The following is a 22,424-nucleotide window of genomic DNA, read 5'->3' as shown; positions in this document are numbered from 1 at the left end:
ATTGTAGTGGTTCGAGAAATATAATCATATATAGAAGCTTGATAAAAACTATAAATAATGAGAGAGTATAATCGGGGTGTGATATTTTCGATTAAGATTTTAAAAAAATAATATAACTTGTTACGGGAGCTAAGTCGAGCCAAATCTTCCTTCAATATATTAATTAAATTTTTGACTTGAAATTTTTGAAGCTTTTAAATAAAAAAAATATAAAAAATGAGAGACAAACAACATATCACTTTTTAATTTTAAGTGTTTCATTTCAAGACAAGCACGAATCATAATAAAACTTTGAATCATAATAAAACTTTTTTTTAACTTTAGCGTGCTCCACCACAAGACAAACACGAAGAAATAATATTTTTTTCTCCTTACGAATGAAAAAATATAAAATATGTAAAATATAATTTAAAATTAATCAAAAATGCATCAACACATATTAATGTCAAGAAAACATTTACATATAAATGATAAAAATGTTTATTATATATACTGCTCATTTACAATATGAAAATATATTATAAAATCTAAATCTCCATGACAATATTTGTTTCGCGAGATAATAGTCCCAAGATTAGTTACCATGCGAAATAATACTTCATTATTAATTCCAAAATTTATAAAATTTTAAATCATTCAATCGTATGTTTAATTATAAGGATTAAATGTAGCATTTAATACTACGTTTATTTTGATGATTAATATATAAGATTAATTATTCTCCTTTAAATGTGTTAATCAAATATTTATTTATATAGGATTATAGTGAAAAAATTATATTTATTAACTAAACCCTTATATAATCCCATGAAACAAATATCACATAAGATTAAAGACTAAAATATAATTAAGTGATTAATCAAATTTTAATACATTATCATAAATTTCATACAAGGAATAATACGAATATTTAATAATTTTAAAAATTTTAATAAAATAATATTAAATGTTAAATGTTTATAAACAATTAAATCCAAAATTACATATTCACACACTTAAGACTAGTATTTTTAAATTCTCGATATTGCAATTTAGAAACCATGTCAAAAATTGGGTAAAAAAATCTCGGACCCTAAGATTTTAGAAATTAGCTCCGTCTAGCTTCATTTTCTCATAAACCCCATCTCTGCATACTTCTCTCTCAGGTTCTTGTATCTATTTTTGTATGTCTACTTTTTGTTCTACAGTGTTTCTACTGAATTCAGTTGCTTGTGTGAAATAAAGCTTTGAAATGTTTTGATGTGATGTTAGTTTTTTTATAGGTTATACGAAGATGAAGCTTATTCAATTTGCATTGAGGTCTTTCAATGGCGGGCTGTCTCATCAGTTGAGAACCCCCGGGCCTCGAGTCGTGGTTAGGGCTTTTTCGGCAGGTCAGATTTGTTATTGTCTATTCAATTTGTAGTATGTAGTAAAAAACTAAAGAAGGGGATTATGAATTTATAAGTGATAAGTAGAAGATGAATTATAACTTATAAGTATTGGAGTGTTCGGATAATATGACTTGTAATTTTTTAAGTGTTTGGATATTTTTACTTAGAATGTTTGGTTTATAAACTAGAGTGTTACTAGAAATAAGATAGAAAAGGCGTCTATTGTGGTTTCTGTTGAATGCATTGAAATCTTACCATTTAAACGGCCTCGTAATGAGTAGGGATTTATTTTTTATTAGGATGTTTTGATGAATTTTAATTTTTTAGTACATGTTTTGTATGAAAATAAGTTTTCAAGTAGTTGCGAGTTGAGCGGATTTAATTGTTTATAATTAGATGTTAGGCAGTTATGTCCTTGCTGTAAAGTCTAGGTTGGTTAGGGTAATAAGGATATAATGCGTTATGCGACTCATTTTGACATCATATTAGTTGTGATACAAGTTATTGCTGAATCTTGATGTTACATGTTACTTTGCTTTACTTGATCTATGCTTTACTTCTATGCTTTACTTCTAGGCTTCAACAAGTTTTATTCAAATTTAAACAGGCTGGGGAAAAATAAAATGTATTTTTGGTATACCTTTTCCAGGTGCTGAAGCCAATGTAAGTGACAACAGATTTGAGACTCGAGATGACTTTGAGCAGCGAATATTTGGAGGTTTCACTGGGAATAGCTTGAATGACAGTCCAAGTCAGCAGTCTTTCTTCCGAAGGCTAGATAGGGCTGAGAGGGCTCACAATCATCCTGATTATGGCAATTCTGGTGGCAGATTTAATTTGGATAACAGATCTGAAATTTTTGATGGTTTGGATGAGAGTTTTAACACCTTGTCAGATGGAATGGATGATAAGTTAAAAGAAGCTGCCACTTGCTATGATGCTCTTGAAATTTTTGAAGATCCAGAATACGAGTACAGGCCGGACGTGAACTGGAGTCGGATTGGGGACACTTATGAGCTCAGGGTATGTAAATGAATGATCTAATCTTGGATCTGTCAATTTCCAGTTAACTCATACATCACCAATATAGACTCTTGATCTTTTTTCCTATAGCATAAAAGCTATATGTTTTACGCGGTGAAGTACTTTTTCTTTTAATAATTTCCTTTTAAACATTTGGGATCTCACACATGGCTTTTAGCAACATGCAACCAACGTTATATTTGTAGATGCTACATTTATATTTCAATGAAAATGGTTGCTCCCCTTCAAAGCTTATTAGTGCGTGTGCGTGTGCGTGTGTGTGTGTGTGTGTGTGTTCTCAGTTAACAAAAAATAGAAAAAGGTGCAAGTTTCCTCTACCTTCTGTAGTGTATTGCCTTCTAAAATACAAATTCTTGATGGTTTTGGTCCATGCATTAAAATCTTTGTCAAATTGTACTGTTTTTTCTTATGTGGTGGTACACTTGTGAGTTTTTCATCTTTATGTGGAGATTTTTCATGCAGGATCTGGATATTAAAAAACCAGGCATATGGGAACCTAATAAAAGGCAGGAATTTGAAACAACAACAGAGGAAGTTCTGAGAAAGGCTGATTTCAGGGTAAGCATGTACCATTCATATTTAATGCACTCAAGTTGTATTTCAGATTTTGAGGGGTTTTTTTGGTTAGTTTTCTTGGTTTTATTCTAATCCTTCAAAGAAAAATCTGAGATTTGAGGGCTGTTGCATCTTTTCCTTTCACATCTCAGCTAATCATTAAAAGGTTTTGTATCTTGTCACTTTATATAGTTATAAGTTGTCTCGCAAAGATGATAATGTTTGAACCTCGAGCTGTTGTTTATCATGTCATGGTATACACATGTTTTTACATTTACATTCAATCTTGTTTATCAAAACACTCATGTCATGTATATCGGTATATTTGGACCATGTAAAGAATTCATACTCTTTAAACTGCAAAAGAATATCCGTGTATTAAACCCCTGTATATCTGTGTATCTTTATGATATAATGTCAAGCAGATGGTACATATTGGTAGTGCAAAACTGTGGCCTGACTGTGGCCTGTAATATTACCGAGTCCAGAGCATAGCTATTCAAAGACAAGCCCCCAACGACGCTTATTTAAATAAGTATTAAAATACTTAAGCTGCTGATTTCAACAAAGAGACAGCAAGTGAAGGGTTCACACAAAAGTTTGTTAAGATCTTTCTCAGCAGCACAAAAGTCTGTTATAACCTTTTCCTGCCAGCAAGCTGGAGTTCTCCAAAGTAAAACTGGTTTGGTGGCTTGTGAAATATATTATGTAATAACAACTATGACGTGTAGAAATTGATTTAATGGGCAATGGTGTATGGCCATGTCCAACTACACTTGCACCATCATCAGAATTACAACATATACCTGTTGGGCCTCAAGTCTATAGGATTTGATTTAAATAAATTATAGGAAGTACGCAAGTCACGCGGCTCTTTTAGTAAAACGTTTCTTCATTCTTTACTCGCTGAGGTCGTTTTGGCAACTCATTTTGCATTTCTAGTTATATTGCATTACTTCTTTCTGAAATAACCACAATCAAACATATTGTAAGATGTGTAATAGCTACCTTAGCAGCTTCATATTCTGGGTTAAGTGTTAGATAAGGATGATCCTAGTTTGCACATACTCCATTTATCTTTACTGAACACAGTCAGCTTAAATACTTCATATTTAGGTATTTCCCGAAAGAACAAAAACCATTTAGGAATTTTTAGTCAGTTAGGTGTGTATTAGGAGTAATCTTAAAAGTGCCTTTACAGTTGTTTTAGCAAAATTGTGTGGCCTTTGCTCTGTCAGCTCCAATGGGGTCAGTGCCTTTCTAGCTTCTTGATCCAGTGACTGCAACACTAAAAATATTCATAGTCTACGTCAACAACATAGTTCAGCTTGTCCAAAACTAAAAGCATTTGGCAGTAATAAAGAACAGGAATGCACTGTTATTCTCCGATGGATGAATTGTACTGTTATACTTGAACTAGTGATGAAACTGCCTAGATATTGCAATTGATTTACAGACTTATGTCATATATTTGCGCATATTCATTAGTATTGTATTAAATCTTTTATGCATCTCACAGCAATTGCATTGTTACTAACTTTTCATGACAACATACAAACAGAATGTGCGATTTCTTGCCAACTTCATAACAGATGCTGGAATTATCATCAAGAGGAGCCAGGTAATTTTATCACTAAGTTAGATTTAACACAAAAATCAGTAATAAATTGTAAATGTTTCCCTCTTTTCTATCAAGCAGACCAAAATTAGTGCTAAAGCCCAGCGAAAGGTGGCCAGAGAAATTAAAACAGCTCGAGCTTTTGGTTTAATGCCCTTCACTACAATGGGGACGAAGCACTTCAGATATGGAAAGACGATGGAGAGCCTTGATGCAGATTATGAATTTGAGACATACGACACCAGTTACAACTTTGTTAACGAGGAAGCCAGCCAAGCTCCCCCTTAAAGCATACAAAGCCCGTGCTGTGCATGTGGTTTTCTTACCGCCCCTTTAATTACCTTTTGGCTCCATTATATGCTCCACTGTTGATGCTGAGAAAGTATGTGTTTCGGCCAGATATTTACATCTACAAGTTCCTAGCTAGTTAAGGGTTCCCTTGTTTTATAATGCTTATTCAGAGCAAATTACTTTATATTGCGTTTGACATGTATTTCATTTTAAATTTTGGATCTCAAATTACATGATTTGAGGTGTCATTTCAAATTCTCAGCTTTATATTAATATTTGAATGTCCTGGATTTCAAATGAAATTCAAATCCAACTTTTTTTGTGTATCCAAACAGGTCATTTGATCAAATTCAGGAATTCAAATGAAATCCAAATTCTCAAACTGACCATTACATATTTGGCCATTTTGTCCACATGTTGATCTTCTAAGCTTCCATGAAAACTGTAACAACACCTGCTCTACTAAGGAAAACCAGTTTCGTATAATTTTAAATTATTTGGCGAACATGCCCTTGATGCACTCGATTTCTTGATGCATTTGATACAGGTGGTAACTGGTAACCATGACTTGCAGAAAGTAAGTATTCTGATCGTATAGTTTGTGGTGGTGAATGGGTTGGGCACGGAGGTTAAGAAATATGAATAAAGTAGTTGAAAAGAAAAAGAAAAGTGGGTGAAGTGGTGGGACCTATTGATTTTTAATGTATAAAAGAGAGATAGTGGAGTAAAAGTAGTGTGAAAAGGAAAGTGAAGAAGTGGTGGGAGCCATTGACCATATTTGGTAAGTTTTGAAATGTAAAGAATTGGACGAGACATATCAAAAAGGAAAGTGTAAATAAATGGAAGGGACGGGGGGAGTATAATTTATCAAGCATTGAGTGATAAGCAATGGTATCTAACTGACCATGAAAAGAGCATACACTGCAACTGAAAATCACCAGTACTAAATCTACAGCTGTAAAATAAATTATCAGCTCATGACTGACATAAATCAAGTCTAGGAGAACTTAAACCAACATTTTTAAAGCATTAGACATGGTAGAAACAATGTAAGATTATCGTCAATATAAAGTACATCAGAATTAGCCAAGTCGGATCCTCTGATACATCTTTATTGTTTCACCTAGCGAAAATAAGGGACTGTGATCAGCAATTAACTTCAGCTTCCAGCTAACCCAGAATGAAGAGATGACCAAAGAAATTGAAGTTAAGCCTTCAGTTTTCCACTCACCCCACGTTTGATCCCTACACCATTCCTATCACCACCCATCTGATTCTTCTTTGCACCTTTACCATTCATCTCAGTTTGGAGTTTACGCCGCCTCATTCGGTTTTCTAGACGTATTCCTTTTAGAGCACGGACTCTCTGTTCAGTCTCCAGTGCTTGCGAGAAGTTCCAGATCCTAACAACTCCTTCTTCACCACCACAAACTATACGATCAGAACCAATATCCACAGAAAATAAATTGCAACCGAAACCATGTAACATCCTCTGTGGCGGTTCCACAAACTTTTTGTTTTCATGGTTTAACCTTGAAATACTTCCTGATGAATAATTCTTACTTTTCTTCAAAAGCTTTCTGATATCAATGAGTGAAAGTTTTCCATCACTTGAAGCTGAGACAAGCCATGGGAACTCAAATGCGAGAGAATAAACTGGTCCAGTGTGAGGATTCCATTTCGCAACCTGTCGAACATTGTTACACAATTGGCTAGTAATTTCATACATTTTGATCACTCCATCTTCTCCTCCGGTAAACAGCAGCTTCCCAGTATGGCTTCGAGCCAATGCATAAGTGTTACCTACATGGGCATCATTAACGACGACAACAGGAGTCCCACTATCAATGTCCCAAACATATAGATCTGAACCCGATGTGCTTGCTAATGTCGTCACATGAGGGGCAAGGCTCCAGACCCAGTCATTGTGCCTCAAGACTGTCAAACACTTCAAAGATGAACGGTCCCAAACACGAACAGTCATGTCCCATGAACCACTGAAGATCCTAGTAAAATCGAGTTGAAGACATGTGATAGGCCCTTCATGTTCCCAAAGTCGAAATTCTGTATTTTGATTTTGAGGACCACTAAAATCAAACAAATGAGGGTGTCCTTCCTCTGCCCTCCAACCATGTACAAAACCATCGGTACCTCCAGCAATCAACAGTTTAGTATCCGCCGCAACAGCTCGAATTGTACAACCAAGTGCTCTGGAAGCTGATATGGCCGTACCTTCTTCCAAGTCCCACATTCGAACAATCGAATCATAACCAGAAGTAAATATGAGCTTCTTGGAATTCAAAACAAACACAGCACGAACAGGTTCTCTGTGGCCATAAAGGCAATCAATACTATACCTTCCCAAAAATGTTTTACTCCTATACTCTCTCTCTACAAACAATTCCTTCCACGACTTCTCATCAGAATAATCAGAACCCAAAGCGGCCGGGGCAACCGGTAGTCCCCATCTTTCACAGTAAAACTCTTTCCAAACATGATGCTCTGCTGCAACCTTACACAAAGACGTCGAGACACAAGAAACAATACCAAGCTCCTTCGGGTCAAGGCAATTCAGTATCTCAGATACTAATGCCGGAGGAAGGTCAGTAATTGACCGACATGAATTAGCCACTGCCTCATTTATCAATTTAGATTTCCCCAATAACGATTTCCCAACAACAATTCCTTTACCACATACAATTCTCTCAGAACGCTCAATCTCCAACTCCAAATTCCCTACCAAATTCTTTTCACGACCCAAAACATCAACCAACTTGAAATCAACAATGTCCCTATCACGAACTTTCGAAATATCCCCTGAATCCTCTACCAATTCAATCTTTAAATTTTCTTGGCATTCATAGGCCATAAAAAATAAACGGGCCTTCGAAAAATCCAAACTTGGAGCCCTAAAACTCAAGATTTACAAAAAAGACAACAACTACAATATATAAAACAGCTCAATCACACCCCTTTTATATAAATCCAAACAAATATCAAACCCTAAATGTAAAGAACTATAAAACAGCCCAAATTGAATTCTTGAACAATCAGCAACTACAAACTGATCAAGAAACCAAAAGATTTAAACTTTATGAACCTAAATCTAAATACCCTAAAGAATTGCAACACAAATTGAAGATATATACACACAGATTTATGTATGTGTATATATAAAGATGCAAAGATTGATAAAGAAAAAGCAAGAGAGTAATAAGGGTGTGAATGAGATTGAATTATATAAGTAATTTACCTGGTCTCGGATATAGTATGAATGAATGAACACTCTAAAATTTAGGGATTCTTTTCAAGAATGAACCATGGAGATGAAATATCAGAAAAGGCCATATTTGTATACACACACTTACAAAACCGGGCTGGATTATTCGCCTATCTTAAAAATGAAACATATTATAAATATTAAATATAAGAGGAAAATTTATTCAAAAAAAAAAATATAAGAGGAAATTACTATGAAGACCATATATTTTGGAAGTTTAAAGACTTAATCACACCCATTTATTTTTTTCATATGTCACTATTATTGTTATTTTAAATCATTATAAACTGAATATACCATTTCAATATGATAATAAATAATATGTCATTTTTTTATAAATTTGAGCATTCTTACAACTAGGTTCCACAAATACAGTCAACAATCAACATTAAGAGGTTAATTATATTTATTTTTTTATTTATAGCATGTATTAATAATTTTTAGCTAAGGATTTTATATGATTGAAAATGCTTTAACTCCGAATTTTTTTAGAAACAAGAGCAAGTAAAGAAAAGGTAGATTTATAAAAGATTTATATCAAATTGTCCACGGATCTCACAAAAAATTTTCAGAGTGATAGACTGATATGTATAATGATTATAATGATTTAAATGAATTCCCATAAAAGATAGAATAGTCATCGGATATTTTTTGACGAGAATAGCGATCACTTTGATATCCTATCTATAAAAATTTCATCCCAAAATTTTGAGAACAGAAACTCAAAAATTCACATCCTATCTCCAATATTGAGTTTGTAATGCAGAAAGATGTTGTGTATTGATATAAATCGCATGTTTGGTATTCAACTACAGTTCTCTTTCATGTGAAATTTGACACTTTTAAGACACATTTTATGTGTTACTTGTTCTTATATCTTGACAAGTCACAACCAAATTAAGATGCCTCAAATGGTTTGTCTGATGAAGTATAATGGATGTTTGCCCTGAATTGTATATGATGAATTTTTGTATGTTTTTATTTGAGAACCGTAATCGTAGTTTTTAAAGATACAGGAGAAAAACTAATATGATAGTTGAAGGCAAATTAACTATTAAAGATATAAATATTTTCGTCAGTTAACAGGATCCATCTCAAAATAATCATCTCTTTAAATTTATCTATAATAGTATGATTTAGCCTTACTTAAACTTAAGAATAGATTGTTTGAGTTATAAAATTTCATTCCTGATATTTTATTTATCCTTAATCTTTAGGTTTGTAATGTAGTGTCAAAGATTTTATGTATTGATATCTGGAAACTATATCTTTAGGAAAGGATGCATTCTAATGTGATTTAGTTTCATTTAATCATAGGTTCATCAATACAATAACAACACCAGATCCATACTGTTCCATTTCCAGACATACCACAATTGCTTGATCACAACCGGAGTTGAGAAAAAGCATCTATTTATCTATGACGAATCTGGAAAACTGGTCCATAACAAGAAGAGGAACTAAAACTTAGCAACTTCAGTTTGATCAAAATAACGACCAGTTGGGGATCCAGCAGGTAGAAGAGCCAGCAAAACCGAACCTTTAGCACCTTCCTCTACTGACAATGTTCCAGTGTGCCAATTTATGTCTGTATCAACATAACCTGGGTGTACACAATTGATGCACATGTTAGGATAGTTCTTTGCAAGAACTCTTGTATACGCGTTGAGAGTAGCCTTTGAAATGCTGTAAGCTGGCAACATCATAGACCATCCATTCACTTCAAGCATGTCATTTTTCAGATCATGGAAAAACTTATCTACTATCCCATCAATTTTTTGTTCAGTTAGAGTTTCAATGTCACCAAGTTCCTTTCTTATTTGCTCATTCGGGATCCTCTGCACCAAACAATAAACTTTGTTTGTTAGAATCGTATCTCTGATTTTGGGTGTTTTCGGTGTGAGTGAGTCTAGACTTTATAGTGTATATATGTGTGTGTGCGCGCGCGCGCGCGCAGGGAGAGCTAAAATTTTACTAATAAATTAGGTTTCAGGTGAAGATAACAAAAATCAGAAACATAGAAATGAAAAAAATAAAACACCCATACTAGGAAAGTTTTAAACTTTATGATGATGATAAGTTATATGAATATGGCTTTACCCATAATTCACCCCGGAGGGAAGAAACGTTAACTATCCTTGCTCCATAAGTGGAAAGCTTTAGCAGTGGCAGAAGTCCTTCTGTAACTCTCTTTACCCCATAATAGTTAGTGTTGAGGCATTCTCTTGCCTTATCATAGCTTGTTTTGATCACACCTTGAATCATGTTCATCGCTTGGCCTGAGAGCTGTTTAAAATTGCAACAGAGCAATCACAAATAAGTTCCTATATGTGTATATCTGTGAGCTGTTAAAAATCCCAGACCAATAACAAATGAGTTCCTATATAGGTATCCGAGAGCTGTTTAAAAATGCAACATAATTACCCAAGTTGCAGGATCTATTTTCATCGCTCTTAGGCTATCTTCATCAACAATCACTCCAGAAGCGCCTGCATTATTTACCTGCAAGAACAATATATTCATGAAAATACTATAGCAAAAGTTAGGGGTATAGTCTTTATTAGTTCACAGCTCTTTCTTGATATGACTTCGAGGTTATTGCTTCTTCTGATCTAACAAACATTTATATAGAAACAGTGTGAAAAACATATGTTTCTGTCATTTCTGAGTCTTTGATACCCTTTTGGCAACAGGGCAACAAGTCGCGAAAAAAATACCATACCAAAATATCAAGCCTTCCAAATTTGGCACAGATGAAATCGACCAGAGAGCGGATGCTGTCAGAATCTTGAACATCAAGCTGGTGAAAAACAACATTAGGCAAAGCCAATGAAGCCACAGCATCAGTTCCTCTCTTCACATCCCTGGCTGTTAAAACAACAGTCACCCCTGCTACTGCTGCTAGCTGCCTCACCGTCTCCAATCCAATCCCCTTGTTGGCTCCTGTCACCACTGCATACCTTCACATAGAAACACATGTTAACATATAGATCAATAGTTTCAGAACTTCAGTAGATTCATTTGTTTACCTTTGAGTTGCATGAACCACCATTATGCTGCTGTGCTTTGAGAGAGGCAGAGATTTCTTGGGTTATGTTTCTGCCTTGGCCAATGATCTGATTAGTTGTTAGAGTGTCTTTATCATCAACAGGGAATCCACTATAATTATTACTATATTATTGGAGGCCTAAAAAGATTCCACTTATTTATATTAATAAATAATATGATAAGTGAATGGTAGACTTTAAATTCATGCACATGGGCAACTGGAAATCTATCAGTAGTTTTGTAACCATATCTTCTGTACTGTACTCGATATTGAGTTTTTCGATATAACCATTAAATTTTAAAGTATAATCAGTCCAGTTGAATGTATACTTGATTCTATTTTCAGTAGATAAAACAAGTAATTAATATATACACGTGTTATTTAATGAAATGTCGAAACAAAAAGTAATTGGCTTCATAATAAAAAAAAAATGTTTTCTGTTATGCGATACACTGATTTTCTTATGTGTGTTTATATTAATAATTTCTTTTAATATATTGCTGACGGAATACAAACCTTAGACATATAGTAGCATAAATATAGAAAATTTAATATAACATTAATAATCAATTTGATTTAAGTAATCTAACGGTTGTAATTTACCGTACCAAACTAGAAACCAACAGCCACATATTTGCACAATATAGTATAGATAACAAACATGGTCACTGTGTTACAGTGAAGAAAAGAAAGGCTGCACTTGATAACAATTAAACATAATCACACATTCTATCAAAAGAACCTCTGTATCAACACAGTAAATATATTTGCTACAAGAAACACTTACAGTATCTGTTGTGTGTGCAGTTAGAGCTGGTGAGTGCTCAGGGGATTTCAAGAAACTCGTTCACTATAACAGACTGCAGATATGTGATCATATATAACAGACAGACAGCAAGAATGCCTAGGATGACAGTGATATCACTTCGTAATAAGCTTCAGACCGGGCATATTCAATTTTGATACGGCAGACAACCAATACAAAAATAAAGAATTCGTGTATATAAACTAAGTTAATAAACATTGCAAGGGCTTTTCTCCCAATATAATAGCATGTTTTGTAGATACTTACAACATTCGAGTCATTCTTTTGCTAAATAAATTGATTTTTTATGCGAAATGGAAATTGCTTCTAATGAACAGTGATCAGCATATTTTACTGTTATGGTCTTGGGAGGGTACTCCAGGCAGCAGACATTCTTTCGCTTTCTCGAAAGAAAGCCATGGCAGCATTTTACATGCACAAGAAATCAAGTATGAGATCCACATTTAGTGTCTATTCTAATTCTCGATTGAGCATATGTTGGAATCTCTCTTTTTGCGTTTACAAAGTTCAGGGATAACTTTATCAAGAACCAGATGTTTTCTTTTTGAGTAGTTCCAAAGAACTCCTGATTATTGCTAATGACATATAGCAACTTCAACTATTTATGAGACTCCGGTAAAGCTAGAAACACTATAAGTGAGTTCGAGTCAAGGAAACAAATCCTGCATATCAAGTATATCGGCAAGGACTCCTGCTGCAGTAGTATCATTGCCTGCTCCAGCACCTTGTACAACTAATGGCTGTTGATTGTAGCATCGACTGTATATTTCCAGCTGTTGTACAAAAGAGATTTAAACATATATCTTAGTTCAAACTTAAAATCAAGACGGCATCGAACATGCATGTCTAAATAGTCATCTTAGTCAGTAGAAGGAAACTGAAATATTCGAAAAGTCGCATCATTAAGTTCCTGCTGTATGCAGTATTAAGTTTGTCACTGTTCATGCAATGAACAATGAATAAGAATGAAAAAAATGGAAGACTGTTCATACTTGTCAAGATGAACATCAAAAAATAAAAAATTGCCCTTGTGACGAGAAAAAATTGGAGAGACACGAGTAACATACATCAGTGAAAAATTGAAAATACAAGGCTCACAAAGAGGGTTCATACCACATTGTCACTTCCTCTTAGCCTACCCAAAGCAGATTCTTTAGGAAGCTCTCGAATTCCGACTTCACACCTAATCAAAGCGCAATAGATGATGAACACATGCAAAAAGGATATTTTAAAAGTGACAAGAGTCACCTCTCGATTTCCATAAGCATATTATATAAACACCCATTTTGCTACATTTTAGTATCCACCATGGAAATAAATGTACGCGGTGATCAGCTAACTTTCAAGAAAAAGTAAACATGAGGCTAACATTAAAACTAATTATTTGTGTTCCTTCATAAGACCAACTTTCCAACATCGTGTTCTTTGGGGATTTTTTTTTTTTGGCATGCACCTTTTAGAAGAAGACTTATCATATTATTTTCACTAAACCTCCATATCTTTGATATAATAGAAACAAGGTTTGCACATTTAAGGTCGTAAATATATCTTGCTTCTTAGTAGACAAAAGAACTTCAAAAAATTCTTTAGCTGAGGCAATCTCGTTGGCGATCAAGCATGGAGTAGAGTAAAGTAAAAAGGCAGAAACATAACAGATAATGTGTTATGATTCTCTCATAACATGAGCTTTGGCTTTGTAAAGCTAACATAAACAAACCCACTGCTATGGTTATAATACACTTGAACATAATGTTACATACAACAAATACTTCTTAACCAAAAACAATGTGAATCAAGAATTCAGCGAGTCTTTTGTATTAGTCTGCCAGAGAGATGACTAGTTACGAATGATTATAGAGGTAAGCAATGGCCAAATCAAAGGGATTTAGCAATCATTCTTGCTTCTATATAAGTGGCTACTGACTATGTACGGGTACAAGCTTCTGTCTCTATATGCGAAGTTATTTTACATGAGACTTCTCTTCTTTCTTATCCTCTTACGAGATAAAGCTAGTATAGCATCAAGCATGTAAACTGAATATGCTTATGTAATGTAATAAGCTTGAAAGGAGCAAATAAAAACCAGTGCTATATATTACGCTCACCTACTTCCGCCAAGAAAAAAAGTATAACAAACCTGGCATGTGTATTTTGACCTCTTAGTCGATGAATATAGCCAACTAAAGTCAGTATTCTATGCAGAATTGGATTGTAATAAGTTATAGTACAAATGGTATTACCTAATGGTTTGACATATGGTAACAATTTTACCACAGAAGAAGTGCAAACCTGGAGTCCTCAATCATACAAACATAACGCAGGGCATTTCCATTTGAAGAAGCTCTTTTAATCTTATCTTCAATGTCCTTGTCAAGCAATGGAAGGCCATTTTTCATGAAGTCATTCACAGGCATTACACTGGGTCCCATATCCTCGGGGTAAAAGCTCTCAATCTGCAAGACAAAACATAACCAACAAACTAAGTTCTTTGATATATGGGTAGAATGTAGACAAACTCAAGTTCACAGTAACATGAATCACCTTAATGCTGTCCAAGTTGATACGTAACCCAAGAAGTCGAGCAAGGATCAACGCCTGTTTTCAATAGCAATAAAAGGACATGTTATATAAGTTGTCGAGAATTTTTGATCAATTGCTCGCTACAAGTTGTTAGCAATTGTATACTGCACTAGAAATGCAAAGCTGCAATTGAATATATCATTTGCTGGGAATTTTGTGGTTTATGTCAGTATGCTTTATTGGGAGGGCGTAACTGGATCATATTATATCTTTAACACTCTCCCTCACTATTTCTCTAATAGCATGTTAAGTTTACATCTCTCCTTAAAACTCAGGGTACTAAGGGCTTATCTGGACCTTACTATAGCTTGAAAAATATGATAGAATTTTTCTATTAAGCACCAGAAATCACATACGACTGTATTCGCAGTCAATATCATAACCAATATATACGATCCTTTGCACAATTATATTATGTCTCATCGATAACAATTTGAAGTAAAAACCTAGTTGATGTGAATCTATGGGATCTGGTGCTGGATATAAGCAATTGGTGGTAATCGTCTTGATAGTAGTGGAGTAGCATCCAAATGTTCAAAAGTCACTGCAGGAGCAGGGTTTGTCAAAGTAGTTGCATGTACTTAAACTACTCGGCGTACTCGCAAAGAAGCTATGGACCCCTCCAGGTCAAAGATATTCAACCTAGTAAAGCACCTATGTTGCTACTAAGTGTGGGCCGATAGCACATACTGCAAAGATTATATCTGATACGCAGATATTATATATCATGCTGAAAGGAAACAGAACATTTTGCAGAAGAAATATTTGCATTGTTAATTTCTACACCATTTTCTCCAAGAATACATTATTCCCTGATTGTCACAAATAATTTTAATTTTGGGACCAAATTTTTTATCCAAGAAACCTCAAGCCTGCAAGTCCTAAGTTACCCTCATCCATAACGAAATATATTGCATTGATAAACACAACATATACATCAATAATAAAATAGAACTAAAATCCTCAAAGGCTAGAAACATTTTGCAGGCTACCTAGTTTTCAAAGGTCATTTCAAGGCTGATGTGTATATATATTATGCAGAACTGTCCTTTTAATTTTCTGAAAGAAACTAAAATAATTGCTTAATCTGATTTCCACCATAGAATTGTGTCAATTTACGAATATGAGAAGCTTTTATACTGAAACCCAGTATTAAAATAAATCACGATACTTCATCACAAACCTTTCTTGCGACATCCATCCCACTGAGGTCATCACGAGGATCTGAAAAAGAAAAGGAATATGAAAACAATTGTCTAGACAGATTACAGAAAACAGGTACCCGCTAAGTGAACCACATTTGTGATGATATTTTATAAACCTGAGTGTCCTACAGCGTGTCTGCATTTAAAGTTTGGTCAAGAAGCTGAAATTTTGGTCTCAGACCACTATACATTCAAAACGCCACGGACATCATACAGAAACTATTTAAAAAGTGCACTGCTAGATTGTGGAAACTTGGGTGATAACCCTTGCATGGGCATATGAGTAATATGTATTGTCATGCCTCCTCTAAGAGCTACAACAAATCTATAGAGAAAATACCATAATATACTAGAGGAGAATAAACCAGAAGAACATTTCACTTTTCATCAAGTATTAACACATTCGTTTCCTATTTAATTACTACACGTTATGAAAAAAACACAGTTGATATCCAAGTCAAGCAAAACAGTTAAAAACGAAAAATAAGAAAGCAAATGCAGATTATATAGAGTAGAAGCTTTAAACAAATGACAATATGTTCCAGACATGTATTCAATATTATACAGAACACAAAGACATCTATAAGCGAGAATCATATGCATTTCCATCCATAGCTTCAATAAACATCTTTTAGTAACCACCAAGCCTTATTCAGAAGTATCAGGTAAAACCCAAGTACAGAAGATGTATAAAGAATGACAAGATATTTTGAACCCGCAATTGGGGTTCAAGACAAAAACCACAGTTCATATACATCAGTGTGTAGATATTCTTATTTACAAGAAAACCTGAGTGATAGTCATAAAAAATATATTCTCAAAGCTGTACTGCAAGAAGTAATTTGACCTGGTTCAGTGTAGCCCAGAGTTTTAGCAGTTCTAACAACTTCACTAAACAGCTTTCCGTCTTCTACCTCACTCATGACATATCCCAATGTACCTATTACGTAAAATAGTTACAGAATTAGCTGTCAGCATTTAGGTTAATGCTAGTGATGTTTTATAATGTATTAATATTTACACGGCAATAAGGGCAAAATAAATTGGTATACACCACACCACAATTTTAGAGTTATAAATCAATACCACTCAAGCTACCGATTATACGGTTGACTGGATCTCCAGATGAAAGTATACGGTTTAAGGATGAAATGACCGGGAGTCCTGCACCAACCTAAAAATTAAAAATTCAGATTTTCCTCCACAAATATCATCTGCAATAGATAGGTTAAGAAGACATTACATTCTAGATTGCAATGTGATACTCACATTGTTGTTAAGATATTTAATAACTTAAGCAAGATTGAGCAGAAAGATTTTGACTATCAAAAAAGGAAAAACAAAAGAAAGGGCCAAGAAGGAACTCATAGCAGATCTATAATTATATTTTTAACAAGAAGCAAGGATAGTTCTGCAAGGTAATTGCGTGGTCAGCCCCGTTCCCCAAAGCAGACATGGCATATTGCGGACCGGCCAAAATGGAGCCGGGGACAGCCTATACTTTCCTGGGCCTTGCCTTAAGCCTAAGGAATGAGAAGGCAGATAAACAAATATCTGGGCAAAATACAAAAGGGACAAACACAGGGGAAGAATAAATGTGAACTCTGCAGTATAGAAGGATGAAAAATTAATCACAAAATGATAAATTTTCTATACAAATGAAATAAATTAGAATAATTTGTGACTACTTGTAATTATGTAATTGATTATCTAGCAAAAGCATGCCCCACAGTACCAGATACATGTGCAGGATTTTATAATGTAGTAAGAAGATTGGAGTAAAGTTTTTTTTTGAAGAATTTGAAAAGGGTGCTCTTCCGTAGAACAGAGGAGAAAATTGATTTATTTATTTTTTTTTGATTAGTTGCTATTTCAAAATACTTCTGAACAAAGTTAAACTGTATCTGCTGCTAGCTCCTGAAGCATCTAGTATATTTTAGAGAAGGAGCAGCAAGATTAAATAATTTCAAAAGAAAAGACTACACTGAGAAATTAGAATATATATATATATATATATATATATATATATATATATATATATATATTATTGAAGAATGGGGATTGACCCCTGATAACAGTATTAATTTGCACTTGCTACAAACCTTCAGAAAATCAGACACTCATAGATAGGGGGCAATATATATATATATATATATATATATATATATAGAGAGAGAGAGAGAGAGAGAGAAAAGTAAATCAGATTAACCTCATATAAGGATTGTGTTATATAAGGTGAAACGACGCTGGAAACCATTTTTACTTGTACAAACGACAACGCAACATAGCTGTAGAGGGTCCCATCATTCTCAGTTGTTTGGTTTTCAAATCAACTGTTTTATAGTCTATATACTCCAACGTATAAATGTGTATATTCATGACCCACGAGCTATAATTCCTAATGATTTCACATAACAGCTCTGGCCTCTTCAGGGTGATTATTCAGGGAATAGAGTGAAAATGGAGTAGCAGCCGGTAGATTTCTTCCACGTGTGATGAACAATTCGCCTAACCTCATTTAAAAGAGTAAACAAGTTGATTTAACCTGATATAAAGGACCTGCTTATATCAGGTTAATCTGATATCCAGTAACCTCATATATATATATATATATATATAGAGAGAGAGAGAGAGAGAGAGAGAGAGAGAGAGCTCATTTATAATACCAATACCAAATTTTGGCACTATTATTAGCAGAGAGAAATTTCACCATCTTGTAGCAATTTCTTAAACAATATACATATGAGTACTTAAGCAACCATAATAAAAAAGATGACCTACAGTGGACTCGTGCCGGATACGACGTGGATCCCCATATATCTTGTCAAAATCTTCCTGCAAATAACAATATACAGAAATAATTTTCAAAAGCATATATAGAGTCGTGCAAAAATTTCAACAGTCTATTAAAAAGCATAATTATATTTGGCTCATAGAATTGTGGGCAAACTGTTAGCAGTGCGCCTTCTTTTTGAACAAGACAACTAGAGTTCTATATACATATATATACTACAACATTTAGAAGTTAGTACCAGTGAAGAACTAAGAGGCCTTTTATTGGCTAGCACAATACAGCAACCCAGATCAACCACTTGATTTAGTACTCCGATAGTCTCAGAACTGGCAGAGCAATCAGCTATTGTCAAACCTGTCACATTACAAACTCATGACACAATTTTTAGAGTAGCACGTTAACATAATTCACTTCAAACTAACTTCAAGAACTATATTACTGATAATGTGCTGCCAAGTTCTAATTAGATATCACTAGTACACTAGTTTTACTTGAAGAAGTGTTGGTAGTTAAAGATTTTGTCCACAAACCTTTTGATTTACCCAATAAAGAAGCAATTTCAATGACTTTTCTCATAACTTCTGGACCGGAATATGCTTGATGTTCACCTGCAACAACTAACCAGATTAGAAAGTCGGGAAAAACATGAAAACTGCTGATAAGCTATCCATGTACATGTTTAGTTTCCCTTTTATAATTTATTGCCTTGTCTTAAAATCACTTAAAGTGTCCAATATATACAGCAAAAGACAATGATCCATACATCAACAAATGTAATCTCTATATAACATGCGTCCAAATGAGATGGCAACTTATAATTCATCATGAGAAGAAAAAGAGTATGAGAAATACCAGAAGAAGCAAGTGTCACCAGAGAAGAACCATTTGATTTGACTCGGCAAACTTCCAACAATATAGAATCGTCCAGCTCCATGGAGTAGACATCTGATGCAACAAGCAAGGATTTACTATCACATAGTCCCACAACTCGCAAGCGCACTCCCTGTAACTCCAGTATAAAACGCTCATAAAGCATTAATCTTTAACTAAATAAACCAAATTTAAGAACTATAAGGAAAAATGATAGATCAAAACAAACATGTATTGTCACAAAACATTACAAGAACCAAAGTGCTAATATGTTGATGTAGTTTCGTTTTAATTTAAATATATTACTTTGAGATATTGTCACTAGAGCAATATAACTTTCTATACTTCTTTGTTGTTAAAGCAAACGAATTTTCGGAATTTAAGTAGGCATGTTTTTTTTGAGTGAAATAGTAAAGAGAAAAAAAACTTCAAACTCTCCTCCCAAATTCTGTTCTCTCTGATCTGTAGTTTTTTATTCCTCCCAAATTTCATTAATATGACTTTGGTAACTACCTACAACCTAGGCGTATTTACACATGTAAATCAAGATTGTTACGATTGATGCTGGGAGATACAGTGTCTGGCACTATCCAAAACAAACTCCGAAGATGACAGGAAGCTGCTTTTTAAATCTGGTTATGTTTCGAAGTAACTGGTTTATAAATATTTCATTCCTCCAAGAAGAAATAGTTAATAATCTCAAATCTCAGCAAACTCTAAGAAACAAGAATTTAAACAACGCTAAACTGACATGACCCGAAACCAGGGAATTCTCTCCCAAGTCAAAACCATCAAATACAACAAGCTCACAACAAAATACTTGCAATCATAATCAAGAATAATAAAGTTGCAAACAGCTAATTACTACACTTATATCCTACATTCCACTTAAAATTACAAAATATGCAATCAATAATCTCGAAAATCAACAGTCACTACTCTGACAAAAATAAGAAAACCCCATATAAAGTAGGATCAAAACAATGTGAATTTCATGTCAAACAATCAACTACTAGAACTACAATACTGTGCAAGTAACTGAAATTTCAAGAACAATAAATTAATAAAACATACATATATTTGAAATTTGAAATTAATAAAACGTAGAACAAGAAAGTGGACCTTATTGGCATGAAGGGATCTGCAAGAAACAATGTGATGAATCAATTGAAGGCCCACCCCTCCACAGCCCATTAAAATCAAAGGTATCAGCTTCATTCTTCTCAAGCTTTGTCACTCTACTACCTTAGTTTTTTTTTCAGGTGGGTAATCCAAAGAAAGCAGCTTTGAGATGAAATTATAACTTTAAGTTATTGCGTCGCTAAATTTTGATGAACAAAATTAATCAAGATTGGGCTACTTGGGAACAAGAAGCATGGGCTTCTTTTGAGCAAAATCCGGATTAAAGAAGTTACACCCATGTTTAAGAAAAAAAAAAGCAACAGGCTTATTTTGGACTTCAGGAGAATTGAGAAGTTATAAGTTCCAGCTTATTTTTTTCTGCTTCTCACTCATTCACTAGAAAAATTTATAAATTCAAAAATAATCAAACACTTAACAACATAAAAAATTTATCACTCACTTTAACTCCACTTTTTTATTTTAAGCAAGAAGTCACTTCTTTTAAATTTAGTCAAACGGCCCCCATGTGTATACTTTTTGCAGTTTTAAAAAATCAACTTTTTCATGGTGGAATAATGCGTTTAACTTTTATGGAAAGTGAAAAGAATTGTACTTGTTCACATTTTAATTATCAATATTTAAATATTATGTTATTAGTGTACGACTATCGCTCATTCCAAAAAATATTAAAACAGTGGTAAAAATATGACTTTTAATACAATTTATCAATCTTATTAATAACAGTCATGATTCGATTCGTTTTGGATTTTGATTAATACTCGAACCGGAATTATATATCTTTGATTTTAGATATCAAAAATAGGATCTATAATCGAACCATCTATTAGGTTTCCGTTTAAAAAATTGATTGCTATGAATTTGATTTTAGTTATACAATGGACGTACAATGAGCAAAAGCAAATAATTAAACAAAAAATATATACAAAAATTAGTTCCATAATTCTTCTATCCGATCAGATGCAAATAGAATAAGCAAAAGTTAACAATTTGAATAAAAAACTGATACAAAAATTAGTACTATAATTCTTCTATCCATACTAAGAAAGTGATAAACTTGATAATAATGAAAAAAAATTTAGGAACCCCGTTCAAAAAAGCGAGCTGAGTTGGCATGACACGACTTGACTAGACTTTGACTTATATCACTTGACAGTTCTGTATATGTCGAATTAAACTGAACACAATTCATTTCAAAAGATGAAGTGTACATGAATCAAGATTAAGAATCACAAATCGACTCGGCATAGGACGAACAACAACACAGGTTCGTCCGCATCAAACTCGTTAGTTGTATATCATAAATATTTTCATATGAATAGCTTTATTTTTAACAATAGAACTTATTTTTTAATTTAGTAATTTGATATGTCTCGGATTTTGTGATTGTGTTCAACTGACCATCAACTTCAGGTGGTAGGATTTTAAGTACGAGGTACGAGGACAATGAAATTAATTAATATTTTTTAATTGACAAAATTAATAGAAGTATCATACTCTTTTATTTAGTACATAATAAATTATTAAAAATAATTATATGCAGTTTCTACGCATTATTTTAAAAAAGATAGCGATAACTAGTGTGACTCGCTTAACTCGGTGGATGGTGGATTGTACACGGTTGAGTCATGGCCAAGTAGTTTTACCCCAACATTATACGTGTGCCAGAGGCGTGTCGTTAATGAATTCAGAGATGGCCAACTCGGCTCACCAACGACTCGACACGGTTTGTCTGGGCAGGCTCGTTTGGCCACTTCTAAACACGAATATTTGGAAGATCATAATAAAACAGGGTCGCG

At 33.8% G+C, this 22,424-nt stretch overlaps 4 protein-coding genes and 1 long non-coding RNA gene across 7 annotated transcripts; 2 read left to right on the top strand and 3 right to left on the bottom strand.

The window, feature by feature from the left end:
- The first annotated feature begins 1,023 nt into the window (after positions 1-1,023).
- LOC108205313 (uncharacterized) lies at positions 1,024-5,207 on the top strand. Of its 2 annotated transcripts, none has more exons than XM_017375232.2 (6): positions 1,024-1,145; positions 1,263-1,373; positions 2,023-2,396; positions 2,880-2,975; positions 4,534-4,593; positions 4,672-5,207. In XM_017375232.2, the coding sequence occupies exons 2-6, from the start codon at positions 1,274-1,276 to the stop codon at positions 4,876-4,878; spliced, it is 837 nt and encodes a 278-aa protein (XP_017230721.1). In that variant the 5' UTR covers positions 1,024-1,145; positions 1,263-1,273; the 3' UTR covers positions 4,879-5,207. The 2 variants fall into 2 exon arrangements, with proteins under 2 accessions (XP_017230721.1, XP_017230729.1); XM_017375240.2 differs by having other exon boundaries at positions 1,055-1,163.
- Positions 5,208-5,781: 574 nt separating this feature from the next.
- On the bottom strand, positions 5,782-8,199 carry LOC108205197 (F-box/WD-40 repeat-containing protein At5g21040). Its single transcript, XM_017375038.2, has one exon. The coding sequence runs from the start codon at positions 7,748-7,750 to the stop codon at positions 6,089-6,091; it is 1,662 nt and encodes a 553-aa protein (XP_017230527.1). The 5' UTR covers positions 7,751-8,199; the 3' UTR covers positions 5,782-6,088.
- A 1,243-nt stretch (positions 8,200-9,442) lies between these two features.
- LOC108204680 (short-chain dehydrogenase/reductase 2b) lies at positions 9,443-11,299 on the bottom strand. Its single transcript, XM_017374243.2, has 5 exons — positions 11,191-11,299; positions 10,884-11,121; positions 10,586-10,663; positions 10,262-10,447; positions 9,443-9,999 (listed from the first exon to the last, which is right to left on the bottom strand). The coding sequence occupies exons 1-5, from the start codon at positions 11,211-11,213 to the stop codon at positions 9,622-9,624; spliced, it is 903 nt and encodes a 300-aa protein (XP_017229732.1). The 5' UTR covers positions 11,214-11,299; the 3' UTR covers positions 9,443-9,621.
- LOC135147126 (uncharacterized) lies at positions 10,358-10,664 on the top strand. Its single transcript, XR_010284636.1, has 2 exons — positions 10,358-10,493; positions 10,550-10,664. It is a non-coding gene; the product is annotated as an uncharacterized LOC135147126 (long non-coding RNA).
- An 890-nt stretch (positions 11,300-12,189) lies between the features above and the next one.
- Positions 12,190-20,934, bottom strand: LOC108204679 (uncharacterized). Of its 2 annotated transcripts, none has more exons than XM_017374242.2 (12): positions 20,608-20,934; positions 19,468-19,618; positions 19,146-19,223; positions 18,854-18,969; positions 18,603-18,656; positions 16,908-16,995; positions 16,669-16,761; positions 15,800-15,840; positions 14,578-14,631; positions 14,326-14,489; positions 13,150-13,219; positions 12,190-12,809 (listed from the first exon to the last, which is right to left on the bottom strand). In XM_017374242.2, exons 1-12 carry the CDS (start codon positions 20,701-20,703, stop codon positions 12,684-12,686), a joined length of 1,131 nt encoding a protein of 376 aa, XP_017229731.1. In that variant the 5' UTR covers positions 20,704-20,934; the 3' UTR covers positions 12,190-12,683. The 2 variants fall into 2 exon arrangements, with proteins under 2 accessions (XP_017229731.1, XP_063935918.1); XM_064079848.1 differs by having other exon boundaries at positions 12,470-12,809; positions 19,146-19,232; positions 20,608-20,853.
- Between the last annotated feature and the right edge of the window lie 1,490 nt (positions 20,935-22,424).

The sequence above is a fragment of the Daucus carota genome, chromosome 1 (assembly GCF_001625215.2).
Source record: "Daucus carota subsp. sativus chromosome 1, DH1 v3.0, whole genome shotgun sequence".
Taxonomy (NCBI): domain Eukaryota; kingdom Viridiplantae; phylum Streptophyta; class Magnoliopsida; order Apiales; family Apiaceae; genus Daucus; species Daucus carota.
This window is presented reverse-complemented; position numbering and strand designations above follow the sequence as displayed.